The 16,112-nt window shown below is 43.8% G+C and overlaps 1 protein-coding gene across 2 annotated transcripts in view; it reads left to right on the forward strand.

Annotated features, from left to right (window-relative positions):
* Window positions 1-16,112, forward strand: part of ANKRD52 (ankyrin repeat domain 52) — a 46,042-nt gene that overhangs the window by 13,603 nt on the left and 16,327 nt on the right. For both annotated transcript variants that reach the window (XM_033138622.1, XM_033138624.1), the window contains exons 4-13: window positions 630-700; window positions 5,368-5,568; window positions 7,545-7,632; window positions 10,640-10,782; window positions 11,442-11,654; window positions 11,795-11,873; window positions 12,905-13,019; window positions 13,429-13,511; window positions 14,265-14,382; window positions 15,904-15,972. In XM_033138622.1, coding sequence (XP_032994513.1) covers window positions 630-700; window positions 5,368-5,568; window positions 7,545-7,632; window positions 10,640-10,782; window positions 11,442-11,654; window positions 11,795-11,873; window positions 12,905-13,019; window positions 13,429-13,511; window positions 14,265-14,382; window positions 15,904-15,972 — 1,180 coding nt within the window. The remainder of the gene's footprint in view (window positions 1-629; window positions 701-5,367; window positions 5,569-7,544; window positions 7,633-10,639; window positions 10,783-11,441; window positions 11,655-11,794; window positions 11,874-12,904; window positions 13,020-13,428; window positions 13,512-14,264; window positions 14,383-15,903; window positions 15,973-16,112) is intronic.

The raw sequence follows: 16,112 nt of genomic DNA on the forward strand, positions 1-16,112 counted from the left end.
TGTGTGATCCTACTTGTACAAACTAATTATTCTTCCTTTTCAAGCATTTTTAAGCATGGCTTCTGATCATGGATCTTTCGTTAAGAAGAATTTTGCATCTCTGTCCTTGTGAGAAAGTTCTGTGAGTCAGAGGTTCTTTTCATTTAAACAACTGGACTGCCTTTATCAGTTGCATAGTTAAAGGTAGTGGAAGTGAGACTGGATTTTGTACAGTTTCAGGAGGCCAACATAACATTAACCTTGAGGTTTGTGTGATATTGATACACCATGCTCTTCAGTCTAAGGAATAGCACAATCAATATGTGCACAACTTATTTGCAGCTTAGCTTTTTGAATGGTGGGCATTTTCTGAATACAGTGCCAATGTTCTCTCCCTCTTAATCTGTCTGCTACATTTTGTTGCAAAACAAGCAAGACCCATATCTGCAAATACATTGTGAGATAATGGCTACAATCCTAGCTCCACTTACCAGGAAGCAAGCCCCATTGAATTCAGCAATACTTCTGAGTAAACATGGTTAGGATTGCATTTTAAGGGGATAAATGGGTTCTAATATTGGGTGCAGGGACAAGGGATGCTTTTCATCAGTATAAGACCTTGCTTTATCTCTCCTATCCACCTTGGGCAGGTGCTAACGTTAATGCAAAGGACACCCTTTGGCTAACCCCGTTACACCGTGCTGCAGCTTCTCGCAATGAGGTAGGTACTAATAGTTCATTTGACCTGTTTTAATTCATCCTGTTAAAGTGGCAAAGGAGATGCTCTTTCTCATAGGGCCCTCCTATAGCCACCCTTTGGGCAACTTCATTTCCCCCTTCATATGCCAGTGGTTCACAATGAAAACCAGTAGCTGTCTTGAATGTCTGCAAACAAGAGTTAGCTTAATCGTGAAAGGTGGAGCAAGACCTGTTGCCTTCCTTGTAGTTCATCTTTGTGGGCCTTATTATGACTTAATGTAGCTGTGGTAAGTTTCAAGTGAGGAGGGGTACTGCTACATCTTGTGTCCCTCAAATTTCCGATTGCTGTAGCCTGTTTCTTCCCCCTCCCCTTTAATTAAATGGATGGACAAATCAGTTGTGTACCTGAAAAGAGTTTGAAGTCAGAGTTACCTGTCCTTGAAGTTTGCTGGAATGAGGGAAATTACAGATAGTGTCTTATGTTCCATAACCCCCATTCCATGGTCAGCATTTCTACTGAATACCTATTTTGTCCTGAATTAAGCTTCAATTTGTTACCCTTACTCTTGTCTATTACCACTTCAAAACATGGACCGGCTTCCCTGGAATTTGATGGAAAGGAGAGACACCAAACCCTAAAAAATAGTGCTTTATTGTGGATGCTAAATAGAACTGGGTACAAGTTTGGAAGTAGGACATTGGCCAAGGGGTCTAACAGGAATCCCCCAGCAGCACCTCTAGAGCCACCTTCTAGAAGTCCACAAAATGAAGCTTGCAAGTCCTGTCCCTGTCAGATGATTACGAGAGTGATGGTATTGAAAGGTCTTGCAGAACCATCAGAGAAATATCCCCTCTGCCAATTCCTGATGTATATAGCCCACTAAGGGACTAAATCTGCCTCAGTCCCATAATCACACTTGAAGTAAGATTGAAATGGATCTAAATAATCCACCTCGCCTACCTGGAGTGTGATGCCACTCACAAACTCAGGTGTCTTGCCCAGAAATGGAGTATTGGGGACAGGGAAGATAAATTATCCAATATGATGAGCTTCAAGGAAGCTTCTTAAAGACATTAGTGCCCTTGCTCGGCCAGTTTACCTGGCAGCTATTATAAGCCAGAAGGGCAAGCATGGAGCACACACATAGTAGATCTCCACCCTTCCATGGATCCTGTCCATATGCCTGAGCTGTACAAATTGAAACTGTCCCCTATAACTGGACAAGTTAGTCTAGGCTTGTCACCTGCCCAACTTTTTATCCAAAAACAGCTAATTTGTGTAGAAAAGAAGATTAGTAACTTTTGTACACTTGTTTACAAGGCTTCACTAGTCTACTTTAAAGTCATAAATCAATATTCTGTATTCCAGAGTGTTCAGATCTGCAATTTCTGCACAAGCTGAATGCATTATGAATCTAACCTGGCCCTGTGTCACAGAGACAAGGCTGCTCCAGTGATCATTTTTAGCAGGATTAGGAAGAGATTTGCACAGAATGCATGGATGTGGAAGCTCCCTTTTGCCACAGACACACACACACACATGCACACTCAGTGATCTAAATAGTGCAGTAAACTAAAGTTCCCTTAATTTTCTCACAGACTGTTCTTTTTTAAAATATAAATGTTGGTATTAATATTTTATTGAAAAGGTTTCAATATAAAGAAATAAAGTGATAAAAAGAAAAAGGGACAAAATGTGTAAGGATATACATGCATACAAATATATATGCATGCAAATAAACGAAAATACCGTAACCCATCCATTCTTTTATAAAGTTGATATTATTATCACAGCCTGTTCTGACAGAATTGTAGAAAATGCCACCCCTTTCCTGATTGATGTACTGTATTAATCTTACACGCTGCTACATTAATTCAGAGATAGAGAAGTTTGCATTGCTGTGAGTAGGATAACATCCATAACTTGATAATAGAGCAGCTTTTCATCCTAAGGGTGCTGTTGTAATACGTTGCTATATTTCTCTGTAAAAGCAGAAAGTTGCCTCTTTTTTTGTACAGATGATTGTGGAGTACGTTTTATGCCCTTAATTGCCCAAAGACTGGGCACCCAAGAGACTGTCCTCCTGGAAAAGCTTCCGCTGTTCCTTAGCAGAGTCTGTTAACTTGTGTAATTGCCTTTTCCTGCTGACCTCACAGCTTCAGGCCATTTCCAAGCAGCCAAGAAGCAACCACTTAAGCTGGCTCAATTAATTCACCTCTTTGCTTCAGAAAAGCGTCAGCATTTTTATTGATGCTTGACTTCCAGGGGCAGGGTGGGTGGTTCCTACTCCTGAGTTTGTAAGGCAGCAAGGAGAGACTCTGGTATATTTCCTTACACAAATGAAGAAAATGTAAGCCCCTGGGCTGCTTTTGCCTCCTGCCAAGCGTCTTAAACATCGCGGGCCACCGAAGAGCATTTGTTAGCTACAGGATCACAATTACTCAGCGGCAGCATCACTCTAGATGTGCCCAGAGAGAGAACTAGCAACTCCTATGGTGGCTTCAGCAAACTGTATGGGTTGAATCTGACAAAGTGATTATGTGAGCAAAATGACGTATGCTTGCGCAGTAGTATTATTATTGCTACTACTGTGCTGTTATTACATTTATTGTTCATCATTCACTAGCAGGTCCCAGGATTTAAAATTTTGTATGGTGGTACCTTGGTTCTCGAACTTAATTCATTCCGGGAGTCCGTTTGACTCCCAAAACTGTTCAGAAACCAAGGTGTGGCTTCTAATTGGCTGCAGGAGCTTCCTGCACTCAAGCGGGAGCTGTGTTGGACATTCGGCTTCCGAAAAACGTTCACAACTGAAACACTTCTGGGTTTGCAGCGTTCGGGGGCCAATTTGTTTGACATCTAAGCCGTTCGAGCACCAAGGTACCACTGTATTAAAAACAGTTAAAATAAATTACAGTCACGGAAATAGGGTGGGTCTTAAAAACACAGGTCTCAGGTGTTAAAGAGGTGGTCTTCAACATTTTAAGCTGTATAGTGAAGGTGCCAGGCACATCTCTGTGGGTTGAGGATTCCACAACTTAAGGAGCCCAGGTTTCCAAGTCATTTTTCAAGGGCAGCCTCACGTAGATCACATTGCAGTAATCCGTTCTGATTGCTACCAGAGCATGGAGTACCATGAGCAAGTGCTCTCTCTCCAAAAGGGGATGTAGCTGGAAACAGGCACCCCCCAAGTCCACCTGGGCCTCAAGCAACAATGTTGGATCCAGGAGTTACCCCCAAGCTACAAACCTGCTCCTTCCAGGGGAGTGCAACCCCAACCAGAGAAAGTCATCTTACTCTCCCTCTCTTCCTGACGCTCCCCAAATCTGCTCTGGAGAGTTAGAGGAAAACCCAGAGCTGTTGTGGCAGAAGTCGCATTGCATGAACGGATGTCCTTCTGCTTGCACAGTTAACTTTGTTGGCTGTAATCCTATACCAGGCAGCGTGGGCGTATTATTGAAACCAAGCCAGCTGCCATGTTTGTGAGGCCTTGGATCTAAAGCCCTTCTTGGCTGGGTTCTCATCTCCTGCCCCCACCTGAGACTCACATGAACCCTTGCTGCTGCCTCCCCACCCTCTTCTCTGGTAGTCTCTAACACTCTCACCCTAGCTGTCTAGATCTTGAAGCTTTGACCTGACAGTAAGCTGCTTTTAGAGAGAAGACTTCCTTAGAATTCAGACTAATCTCATTTGAGCTCAGAGGCTTGACACACTGAAAGTACGAATCTGAGCATGCGTGGCACCTTGGGAATTTGGTCAAAAGGAGACCGCTTCACATTTTTGCCCTTTCAGTTGTTGTATCAATTCAGGTGCTTTATTTAATATTCTGCGTATAGCAGGTGCCTGTAATACTTAAAACTCTTTGCCACCAGCGGACCAGCCAATAATTGACACCAAGACCTGATTTCTTAACTTCCCAGGTGTTCTATTCTGGTTTCGGGCTTTTTGAGCCTCACAGGGTTAAGAAGATGAAGGAATTGGTAATAGGGTGAGGGATATATTGAGTTGTGCCTTACAGTGTTGGCTCCTCTTTCGGCCAACAGCTTTTGTGGGGTTCCTCGTTGTGCCTCCGCTTAGCTCTGCTAGATCACTGCATCTTGTAGCGCCTTATGCAAGGATGCTCTTGGTCCTTCTTATATTTCCCAGCAGCAGATTCTGCAGTGTTTTAGGTTTTGTTCAGTCATTCAGCCGTGTCCGACTCTTCGTGACCCCATGGACCAGAGCATGCCAGGCACCCCTATCCTCCACTGCCTCCTGCAGTTTGGCCAAACACATGCTAGTCGCTTTGAGAACACTGTCCAACCATCTCATCCTCTGTCGTTCCCTTCTCCTTGTGCCCTCCATCTTTCCCAAAATCAGGGTCTTTTCCAGGGAGTCTTCTCTTCTCATGAGGTGGCCAAGTACTGGAGCCTCACTTCAGGATCTGTCCTTCCAGTGAGCACTCAGGGCTGATTTCTTTAAGGATGGATAAGTTTGACATTTTTGCAGTCCATGGGACTCTCAAGAGTCTCCTCCAGCACCATAATTCAATGTTTTAGGTTAGCTTTGTTTTAAAATTCCAACTTTGCCATGCAGCATAGTACTATCAGCTTGTTCCTCGGCTCTTTAATTATTCCTCTAGCCATCCTTTGCCTTTCTGAAGCACTCTTTTTAAAAAGACCTCTCTCTATGTGTTCTGTCCCTGGCAGAAGGCACTTAACCTCCTCCTAAAGCACTCTGCGGACGTCAACGCTCGCGACAAGTATTGGCAAACACCACTGCACGTTGCCGCTGCCAACAGAGCCACCAAGTGTGCTGAGGCCATCATCGCCCTGCTAAGTAGTGTTAATGTGGCAGACCGCACCGGCCGGACAGCACTGCACCATGCTGTACACAGTGGGCACATTGAGGTAAGGGTGTGTTTCTTTTCATGGAGTGTTTTCTGTGCATTCCACCTCTGTTGGATAAGTAGTGAAATGGGGGGTGGTCTAGTCGGAAAAGCATTTGGGGCTTAAGATAGAACAACACTGCGTGGAAAACTCATGCTGTAAAACTCGAGTAGCCGCTGCTATTGTGGGGAAACATCTTTCTGCTTGACACTTTTCTGGTGCAACCCCCACCCCCACCCCACCCCCACCGTTTGCAAGCCACTTCTTTCCTCGCATGGTTTCAAACTTGTTTCTTGGAGGAGAGATTTGCCTTCAGGCAAAAAGAGGAGGCTGTCAGGGTTGGGTTGCAGCAGACAAGCAACAGGTAGTGGGCAAGTTCAGCTCCCCTCTGCCGCTTGTGGACATTGTTGCCCTTCCTAAAACCTGCTTCCCCCTGATATTTATTTAATCTATTTACAGTCGTACTTTGTTTTACAACCGGGATCCGTTCTGGAGCCCCAGCCACTAGCCAAAAAGGACGCAGGGCAAAGCAGTGCGTCTGTGCACACGCGCGGAGCGTGATTTGGCGCTTCTGCACATGCTGGAGCGGCAAACCCGGAAGTAACCCATTCCGGTACTTCCGGGTTTGCCGCGGTCGTTCGCTGGAACGGACGCTAGACAAGGCGGACGTTTGCGTAGGTATTTCTGTACTTCCTTCCAAAGAAGCCCAGGTTGGCAAACACTTATTTGATTTAAAGAATGCAATTAAGAAGAAAATAAACAAAAATGTTCTAAAACCATTAAAAGCACCTGAAAAACAATAAAGCATCTCAAACCAATGTAAGAGCAGATGCAACCAAGTCACAGAAGCAGATGCAGTGGTGTTGCTACATATGTTTGTAATTCTGACAAGAAGGGATCCTTTGCTCCTCCTACAGACTCCCTGAGCGATGACAGGAACTCTTTGGGCAATATGTTCAAGGTGTTGCATATCGGCATTTGCACCTATGTAGAATCTAGCAGTTGTCACAGGGAGCCTGCTGGCTGAGCTTTTGCTTTTTGAAGAGAAGCAAGTTACGAGTCCTTATAGCTTTAAAGAAAATTCTCAGAAAATGTGGTTCCTCTTCTCCCGCCACCAGTATTTCAAACACAGAGGAAGTGCACAGGAGAATGGACTATATATTTCAGTCTGCCTTCCTTCACAACAACAAAAGTTCAGCATGCAGGGTTGTATCTAACATGAGTCCTGCTCACAGTAGACCCATTGAATTTAATATACCTCAATTAGTTGTGTCCATTAATATCAGCAGATCTGTTCTGAGTGTGACTCATGTTGGATACATGCTGCTGCCCCAGAAATGCCAACCATAAGGTAAACAGTACAGAATGACGGAAAGGGTAACCTCTGTCTTAGCTATAAAGTGCCAGAATTTCATTTTGTTTGGAAGCTCAAAATGCCGGCCCCTTTCTTCAGATTGTGTATAGTGTCACTTTCCTACTTAATTGCCAGGCAGAGGTGCAGTTACAGGCTTATCTGCCTTCCAAAGCTAGCTTTGCTGAGAAATAAAACCTGGCTCACAGTCGAGTACACATTTCTCTTATGTAGTAAAGGTGGTCTTTGGGGCATCACCTAACCTAGACCTTCCCTTGCTGCTTCTGTTTGCTGTTAGGTGTGCCAGTGGTGCATGGAAACTGTGTATGAGTAGCTGTCAAGAAGAGAGGAGTTGAGTGGGGAAATGGCTCAGAATTTATATCTGTATTTATTTGTTAATGTGGCTTTATTTGTTATTTCTGTGACATTTGTTGTTGATTTTGTTTTATTTTCCTGTACACCACTTAGATATATTTTCATATTTTAAGCAGTACAGAGATTGCCTTAAAAAGCCCTAAATAATAAAGTCCAAGGAGACAGGTGCTGATTCCACAGCACTGTACCGACAGGAAGCGCTAAGTAAATGGATGTGCTTTCATTTAAAAAAAAATCTGTTTGTGTCTCTTTCTTCTTCACCTTTTCTTAGATGGTTAACCTGCTCTTAAATAAAGGGGCCAATCTGAGCACATGCGACAAGAAGGAGAGACAGCCAATACATTGGGCAGCCTTCCTTGGTATGTTTTTCTCTTCCTTTTGCAAGCCCTCTGCGCTCTTTCTCTCTCTCATTTGTGTGTGTGTGTGTGTATGTGAGAGAGAGCACATGCGTGTGTTGTGATCACACACACACACATGAGAGCGAGAGAAAGAGAGAGAATGTGTGTAATCATATATATGGATCTTTGAGGAGGAGCTTATATGTAAAGGGATAGAATATTCTGAATACATAACCAGCAAAGAATGCAGGATATTGGAGTTCTGGTGATCTGCGAGCCAGGAAGTTGTTGGTTCAAAGCTCACCTCTGCTCAGGCAGCAAATGTAGACTTTTACATCTAATGCAAGAGATGACTTGGCAGCAATGGGTCATTCCACTCATTCTTTCTCTAGTCTCCTCCCTCTGTTCATCTCATCTGATGTGGTGAACAGGGTTCTGGGTGTGCTGCAAAGCTGGTGAGGGCTGAGTTACCTCCTACTGTTTTGGGTAATTAAAGGTATGCACAGTGTATTCAGGTTGCAAGGTGACAACAGCATTTCTGCCATGAATTTACCTGGTATTATTAGGTTAACCTTTTGGAATGCTCTTCCCCCCACCCCCACCTTGCAATCTACAATATGGGAATAACAGTGCCAACTTGTCTCATGTCACATATTAATGAGGGAAGCGGGTGGCGCTGCAAACTAAACCACTGAGCCTCTTGGCTTGCTGATTGGAAGGTTGGCGGTTTAGATCTGCGTGATGGATTCCCATTGCTCTGTCCCAGCTCCTGCCAACCTAGCAGTTCAAAAGCACACCGGTGCAAGTAGATGAATAGGTACTGCTGTGGCAGGAAGGTAAACAGCGTTTCCGTGCACTCTGGTTTCCATCACGGTGTTCCATTGCACCAGAAGCGGTTGAGTCATGCTAGCCACATGACCCGCAAAGCTGTCTGCGGACAAACACCAGCTCCCTCAGTCTGAAAAGCGAGATGAGTGCCACGCCCCATAGTCGCCTTTGACTGGACCGTCCAGGAGTCCTTTACCTTTTAATGAGAGATAACATGATGTGCACTGAATGCTTAGAAAATGTTACATAAAATGCCTTGGGGGTTGCACCACTCCCAGCTGGGGAACCGGGTTCGCGTCTCCGCTCCTCCACATGCAGCTGCTGGGTGACCTTGGGCTAGTCACACTTCTCTGAAGTCTCTCAGCCCCACTCACCTCACAGAGTGTTTGTTGTGGGGGAGGAAGGGAAAGGAGAATGTTAGCCACTTTGAGACTCCTTCGGGTAGTGAAAAGCGGGATATCAAATCGAAACTCTTCTTCTTCTTCTTCTTCTTCCCAGTCCCTCCACAGCATGGTGGGCCTGAGTCAAACCAAGTAACAAGGTTGCACATAGGTGATAGGAAGTGAGACAGAAGGGAGCACTCATGTTTATGGCCAGAAGCAGGAATCCAGTGAAGAGCCAAGGTGGAGGAAGACCATGACTTCAGAGGGCACTCCATGTGCTGTCCCAAGTCGGAGCCAACCACTGTACAAACTCAGCTGATGTGTTGCCTCCCAATGCCAGTCTTAAGGATGGGTTTAACTCTGGGCACCATTTTGAAAATGGCACTTGGGCATTTGTACTCATTCTGCTTGCTTCATTCGCCACAAGAGTTAGGCCATCACAACATGCTATGGTGATGATGATTGTTGAATCTGCTGCTTAAAGACTACCTTCTGATTCTTTTTCTCCCAATGGAAGGAGTTCGCTTTTGGGGAAGGCTTCTTTTCGTTCAAAGATCTCTCCACCCAAAGGGAACCCAATCACACAAACAGTCATTAAGATACACCAGCAGCTATTAACATACTATCTAGAGCTGTTAACACCTCATTAGTCTTTTTTTGCACTTCAGCTGAGAAGGGGGGGGGGAGCTGCTTTTTTCTGCATTAAAGAAGAAAGCTGCATGTTTAATCATCCCTTTTGTACCCTTCCTAACTTCTCATGATCTTAGTACAGTAAACGACACATCTGAAGCAGTTTTGTACAAATTCAAAGGTAGGCCTAGAAGTAGGTAAAGAAGATTTCCTTAAATATGTGCAGGTGGCTCTCAACATATGCAGGGGTTTCATTCCAGGGATAGGGTGTAAAGCCAAAATTAGGCATGATTGTCAAAGTCTTTTTCCCCAGACTTCCACCCTCCCCCCTTTTTAAATTTTTACAGACTTTTTTTGTTTCTTACCAAGCATGTAAAGCTGAATGCTCACGAGTTAAATGCTCACAGGTCGCAATTTACCCTTTTAGGTCCATAGGTTTGGTTTATGAAATTATGTAAAGTAAAATTGTGCTCAAATTAAACTGCCATTATCTTTTTTAAAACCACCAAACAAAAGTTGTCAAATCAAAGAAATGGACTGCCAAAGCATAGAAACCTGAAGTAAGTCTAGACGTTGAGCAGATAAACATACCGGTATATGGAAGTGGCAAGTAGGGAAAACATATAGATCACAGTGTGCAGCCCTGTTCCTGTGTCAGATGCCCTCCACATGTGCCCATAAGCTGTGAAGCACGGAGCAGTGGAGAAGAAAAGTTTGAAATCTTTCATTGTATGGTAGACGCTGAATCTAAAATTTGAATATCCTTGTTTTGGGTGCTTTTTCTATCACCCAGTCCATGGAAGGAGGAGGGAGAAAGATACCTGATCTAGTGAAATTCCTGGAAGGACAAAGAAATGAAATCTTGCAGAAATCACCACATTTGGCTGTCTATAACGTAGTGAATTGGCTCAGACAACCTTTTAAGGTGACAAAATCCACAGCTCGGCAATAACTATTAGCACCAGCCAAAATATCGCAAAAAGCGTGGCAATTTTTGATTCTGTGGAGTCAGGAGTGGTTTATCCCTCCTTATAGTCCAATGCTACCTTCATTGGCTTCCAACATGAGGAGCAAATCTCTATGGGAGTGGGACGCCTTGTTCAAATTGCTATATCTCTCTGTGTTTGCCTGTGTTGCCTCTCTGTGTTTGTTATACCTCTCTGTGTTTGTACATTGCCTCCTCCCAGGGCATCTGGAAGTCTTGAAGCTGCTTGTGGCCCGAGGAGCTGACGTTACGTGCAAGGACAAGAAGGGTTACACACTGCTGCACACGGCAGCAGCCAGCGGCCAGATCGAGGTTGTGAAACACCTGCTGAGGCTTGGAGTAGAGGCAAGTGCTGTGAATGTACCAAATCAATGGCCGCTGCTCTTGCTTATTCTGACCTTACTCTTACAGTGTGTACCTGTACTTTGAAACATGTTTCAAACAGGTTAGGTGCTGTGGGGGAGGGGATTATTGCAACTACGAAAAAACCTGGAAAGAGCTTTGTCACACGGATCTTCATAATGAAATGCATGTGGGTAGCCCCAGTGTTAACGATGCTTCCCCCTTGCGATAACGAGTTTTCAAGATGCAAGTGTTTAACAATAAATGTTGGAAGTAATTGCATGTGGATGCTAACTTCCGTCTTCGTGTTATTTTACTGGTGATTTCTAATGCCTGCTGGATTCTGTCTCCACAACCAGCGCAACAGGCAGGAAAAAACAATGTGCGTATGCAAGGGCATGTACTGCTTAGCTTTTTAATCAAAACCCAAGGTCTTATACTGGCTTCAACAAACCCCCTGCTTATACCTGCTGCTGTTTTAACTAGCTGGTCTATTTTTATTTCAAAATAAATAAATAAATGAAAAAATAAAAATGTGAGCAGGCAAGCACAGTAGGTTGCTGTGGCCTTGGGCAGCCCAATAATGCAGTTGCTGATCTTCTTTCTGAGCAGCATTGGTACGGTACGTTCACATGCTTGTCTTTTTACACTTGTCCTTGTAGATTGATGAACCAAATTTCTTTGGCAACACTGCACTTCACATTGCCTGTTACATGGGCCAGGATGCTGTGGCCAATGAGCTGGTCAACTATGGCGCCAATGTCAATCAGCCCAATGAGAAGGGCTTCACCCCCCTGCACTTTGCTGCCGTCTCCACCAACGGAGCCCTGTGCCTGGAACTTCTCGTCAACAACGGAGCTGACGTGAACTTTCAGGTATGAGCACTCAAGTCAGGATTCGGTCAGGCTTTGAGTGAAGGAGGTGGGAGTCTCAGCGAGGATGGGAGAACTAAAGGCAAATTTATATTGTAGTTAGCAGGATGTGTCCATTTACTAACTTGCTTTGATGTTTTCAGAGTAAAGAAGGGAAGAGTCCTTTGCACATGGCTGCCATTCACGGACGGTTTACACGCTCTCAAATTCTCATACAAAACGGTAAGCTCTCAGTCACCCGTCGGTATTTATGCTTAATATTTAACAGTCTTCCTTTCTAATTAGAGGTATTCACTATTCCTTGCAGTCCTTCCTAGTTCTTCCTTATAATTCACAGAATAATGTTGTGCCTGTAGACATTTCAGATGGAGCTGTGTGTATTTTGTTTCACTTGCAATGGTTTAACTTGTATATAATTTAAGCAAATTCTTTTCTTATGCTGAGATTGGCAGTCAAAACCAAAGTCCAGTTTTCTGTGAGGAGGTTTAATACAATGAAACCATTACATATTATTCCATAAAAATCAGATCTAACCCCTTGGTTTTCACAGTATTCCTTGAACTACAGAAGCATCAGTTGGTCCACTCTTAACTCATGTCCTTACTGTTCTGAAGTCATGCCCCAAATATAAGTGAGTTCTTTAAAGTAAAACGAAGGCATTAGCAGTATAGCCAAAAGGACTGAAAATCATTCCTCGTCAGATCTAGTACAGGAGTTGCCAACTGGAATTTTGAAGAAGTGCTGTGAGCGTTAGTCACAAAATGGCTGCCGTTGGAGTGAAACATTACACAAAATGGCTGCCTTGGCGTTGTAGCATAATACAAAATGGCTGCCATATCTAAAATATGATCTTTCTTTAGTTTTTTCTTTTCCCTTTCTCCCATTTTCTCTTTCTTTGGGTTTCTCCTATTTTCTTCCATCTGACTTCCATATTCTAGCTTAGAATATATAAAAATATACTTTCTAATGGGCATGTATTTTTTATATATTTGAATAAGTATATATATATATGTTGAAGGAGGCATGTTAAGGAGAGACTGAGCCAGTGAAAACAGGAACTGAGCAGAGAGACCAAGTGGTCTCCTGTGCGTTAGAGATTTTTGAGAGGATATTTACCGATACCTTTTGCAAAGGTATTGATGGGCACACTGATCTAGTACATTTCCCTTCCCTTCCTGCCAAGCCAGAGTTGTCCCTTGCTTCTGGTCAGTTTGAAAAACAAAGTAAATAATGAATCCTGCTTGCTTTTCTAGGCAGTGAGATTGACTGCGCTGACAAATATGGCAATACCCCCCTCCATGTTGCTGCTAGATACGGCCACGAGCTGCTAATTAGTACTTTGATGACGAATGGTGCTGATACTGCAAGGCAAGGACTTTTTCTTCTTAATGTGGCATCAGTCAGTGGGTCACATTTCAGATCACTTGTAATGCATTACGAGTTCACGTGTACCAGGCCACCGCACTTTTGCACACGCATTTTGGATACTGAGTGGTGGATGGTTGAGTGCTGCTTTCAACCTTTTTCGTGCATGTGTGTATGGAGTAACATCTGCCCTACATTAGTGATTGCAAATTCACCAATTATTTGCTTCATGCAGAGTGAAAATTTTGTACATTTTGTTTACTTGCCCAGAAATGGGGTTATTTGCCAGCTACACGGAAACTCAGTTCTGTGTTGCTGCTGGCTGTGTTTTCCACCTTGATATCGGGTGGTGTGTGTGTGTGTTTCTCCCTCTTTCTCTCTCACACAATAATTCTTTATTTTGGTTTGCCAGGCGTGGGATCCATGACATGTTCCCCTTGCACTTAGCTGTTCTCTTTGGATTCTCAGACTGTTGTCGTAAGCTACTTTCCTCAGGTATGTGGATAGCACACCCTTTGCTTGTCCTCTCACTTCAGGTTTTGGAGTAGGGTTGTATTCATAAGAAGCCACAGTCCATTCTGCATATGTGCCTGAATTCAGAGTAAGCCAGCCAGCTGGGGCTGATGGGAGTTGTAGTTCAACAACATCTGGAGTGCCAAAAGTTCCCCAAACCTGGTCCAAGGGAGGTTGTTGGGAGACCGTATTTTTCCATCGTTCAGGGCAAGGGACAGCCCAGAGCTTGTTGAGAAAAATAAGGTTTTGCTTATCTTGCTCTGAGGTAGACAGTGGAGTGAAATTTTCTGTCTTAAACTTGAGCTTGTGTTTCTGCCTAATTCCTTCATCTGTGCCACAAATTTTTGCGCACACATTCTAAGCTCAAATAATACACGAGATTGCTTACTTTGCATTAGGTTGTCCATTGCACATGCTTTCTTCTTAGCTTAATTATTTGGGCTTTGAAATCCTACCTGACTTCCTAGATTTAGGTTTGCGTCTATAGAGCTGGTATACTGCTGGAAAGGAACAGTGTGGTAGAAGAAATATAAATAAATGAGGACCAGAAGGTGCTCTTCACCATCTGACAAGTAACGGGGCACAGAAGGCCTATCAACTGAACAATTGAACTCTGCACCTGTGAAGGATTATTGAGACATTTTAGAAATCTGAACTCCAGATAATAACCTTCCCATGGAATCACTGGCCAGAATCATGGACTTGACCTGTTCCCTGCTGTTTTCTGATTCACAGGTCAGTTGTACAGCATCGTCTCTTCACTTAGCAATGAGCATGTGCTGTCTGCAGGCTTTGATATCAATACGCCAGATAACCTCGGGAGGACCTGCCTCCATGCTGCTGCTTCCGGAGGGTGAGTAGTCAATCAGTTTCTTACTTAGGCAAGATATTCTTCAGAACTGATCTGCGTGATTTTATTGCCCTGTTGCTTATTCCTATCTCACTGGCTACCTTTGGTTAAGTAAAGAGGAGAGAAAGGTCAAAAGACTATCTGGCTTTGTTTATTTCTGTTTGACTAGAAAAGAACAGATTCAGGTTTCCATTGCCTTGAAGTACTGTACAGCTGTCGTGGTGTAATCAAATTGGAGCTCTCTTCTAATCCCCAGTGTTCAGAGCTAATATTGGGAGATTCCTTGTTTGTGTGAAGTGGAATTTCCAATTGCACTTCAGAACAAATATGAATGGATTTGTTTTGATCCAGCAAACATACTATAAGGGAGAAGAATCTGTTCCTCAAGGGCTCCATGCAGCCTTCAGCCTAATTACCTGTGGGAGGGGAAGAAGCCATAAGGAAGGAAGCGTGGAAAAAGCATGGTGGAGGGAGCAAAATTTAGCAGAAAGTGATGGTAAGGGGCGGGGCGACCTTTTGCAAGCAAGCAATTCAGACCTCTGGCAAGTGTGATCTGTGTCCTTTTCTCAGCATCCCACTGAATTGGGTGCAACTGGGGAGAGAGAAAAAAGGATGCCCCACCCACTTTGGGTTAATTTCCCCCCCTTGCTGCCAGCATGTGGCTCCTGGCAAATCTCCCTCCCGCCCTGGAAATATCCATTGACAGGAGAAAAAGTGTTTCTCATCACTGGAGTAATAGAATCCCCTGTCTGCATTGTTATCTTTCCCAGTTGCTCTAGACGATAAGCCACACCCATAATGATATAGTGCTCTTGGGAACTGTGCTATCAGGACAGTTAGTTAAAGTGTGCCAGCAAAACTGAAGCTGTTACACTTCCAAAGTGTACAAAAACCTGGATTCTGGTTGACCCTGCATGTGAATACAAAGAAAACCAGAGGGTATCTGTGTGCTTGTTGTCTAGCGGCTACCATTTTGAATATCCAATCTATACAAACAAATCACCGTGCATTCAGGCAGACCCAGTACTCTTGGATCAGTTCTTTTTTTTTTAAGAGTGCAATCACATTGTTCAAATGTATTCTGTTTTTTGATTTGACTTCTCAAGTGGGTACTAGGACACCACCTGGTGGGTGTTGTCTTGGTCCATTTGCTTGAAGAGGCAGAAACAACGACATCCTTGACTTGGAGGGCAGTTTTTGTTTTCTGTTTTCTGTTCTACTTAAAAATAGGACATACTTTGCTACCACTCTGCTAGCCCTTTAATTTATGAATCAGTTGGTAAAAAGCAAGCTTGAGTGAAATGTGTGCATTTTCTGTTTTAGCAAGCCTACATCCTTGACTGGAAATCGTCCTTGATCTTTTGTGCTATCTCCTTCCTAAGAGATTGCTTCCACTCTGTGCCTTTAAATCCTACTGAGGCTTCCCACCTTGCAAAATCTCTCGACTCTCTCATTCTAACAGCCTCTTTTGTTTCAATCACATTGTTCATGTGTATTCTATATTTGTTTTTGGCTTCTCTGCAGGAATGTTGAATGTCTTAACTTGCTGTTGAGCAGCGGAGCTGACTTGAGGAGGAGAGATAAGTTTGGAAGGTAAATTAAGAGCACCATGCAGTTTTGCCTTTGGGCAAGGAAAGGCTGTAGGTCAGTGGCATTGAAAGCTGTCCAAAGGCTGTGAAGGCCTTGCACTGTGTTAACAGGAGACTGCTTTTATAAGTGTGACTCAGTGCTTA

The sequence above is a fragment of the Lacerta agilis genome, chromosome 2 (genome assembly GCF_009819535.1).
Source record: "Lacerta agilis isolate rLacAgi1 chromosome 2, rLacAgi1.pri, whole genome shotgun sequence".
Taxonomy (NCBI): domain Eukaryota; kingdom Metazoa; phylum Chordata; class Lepidosauria; order Squamata; family Lacertidae; genus Lacerta; species Lacerta agilis.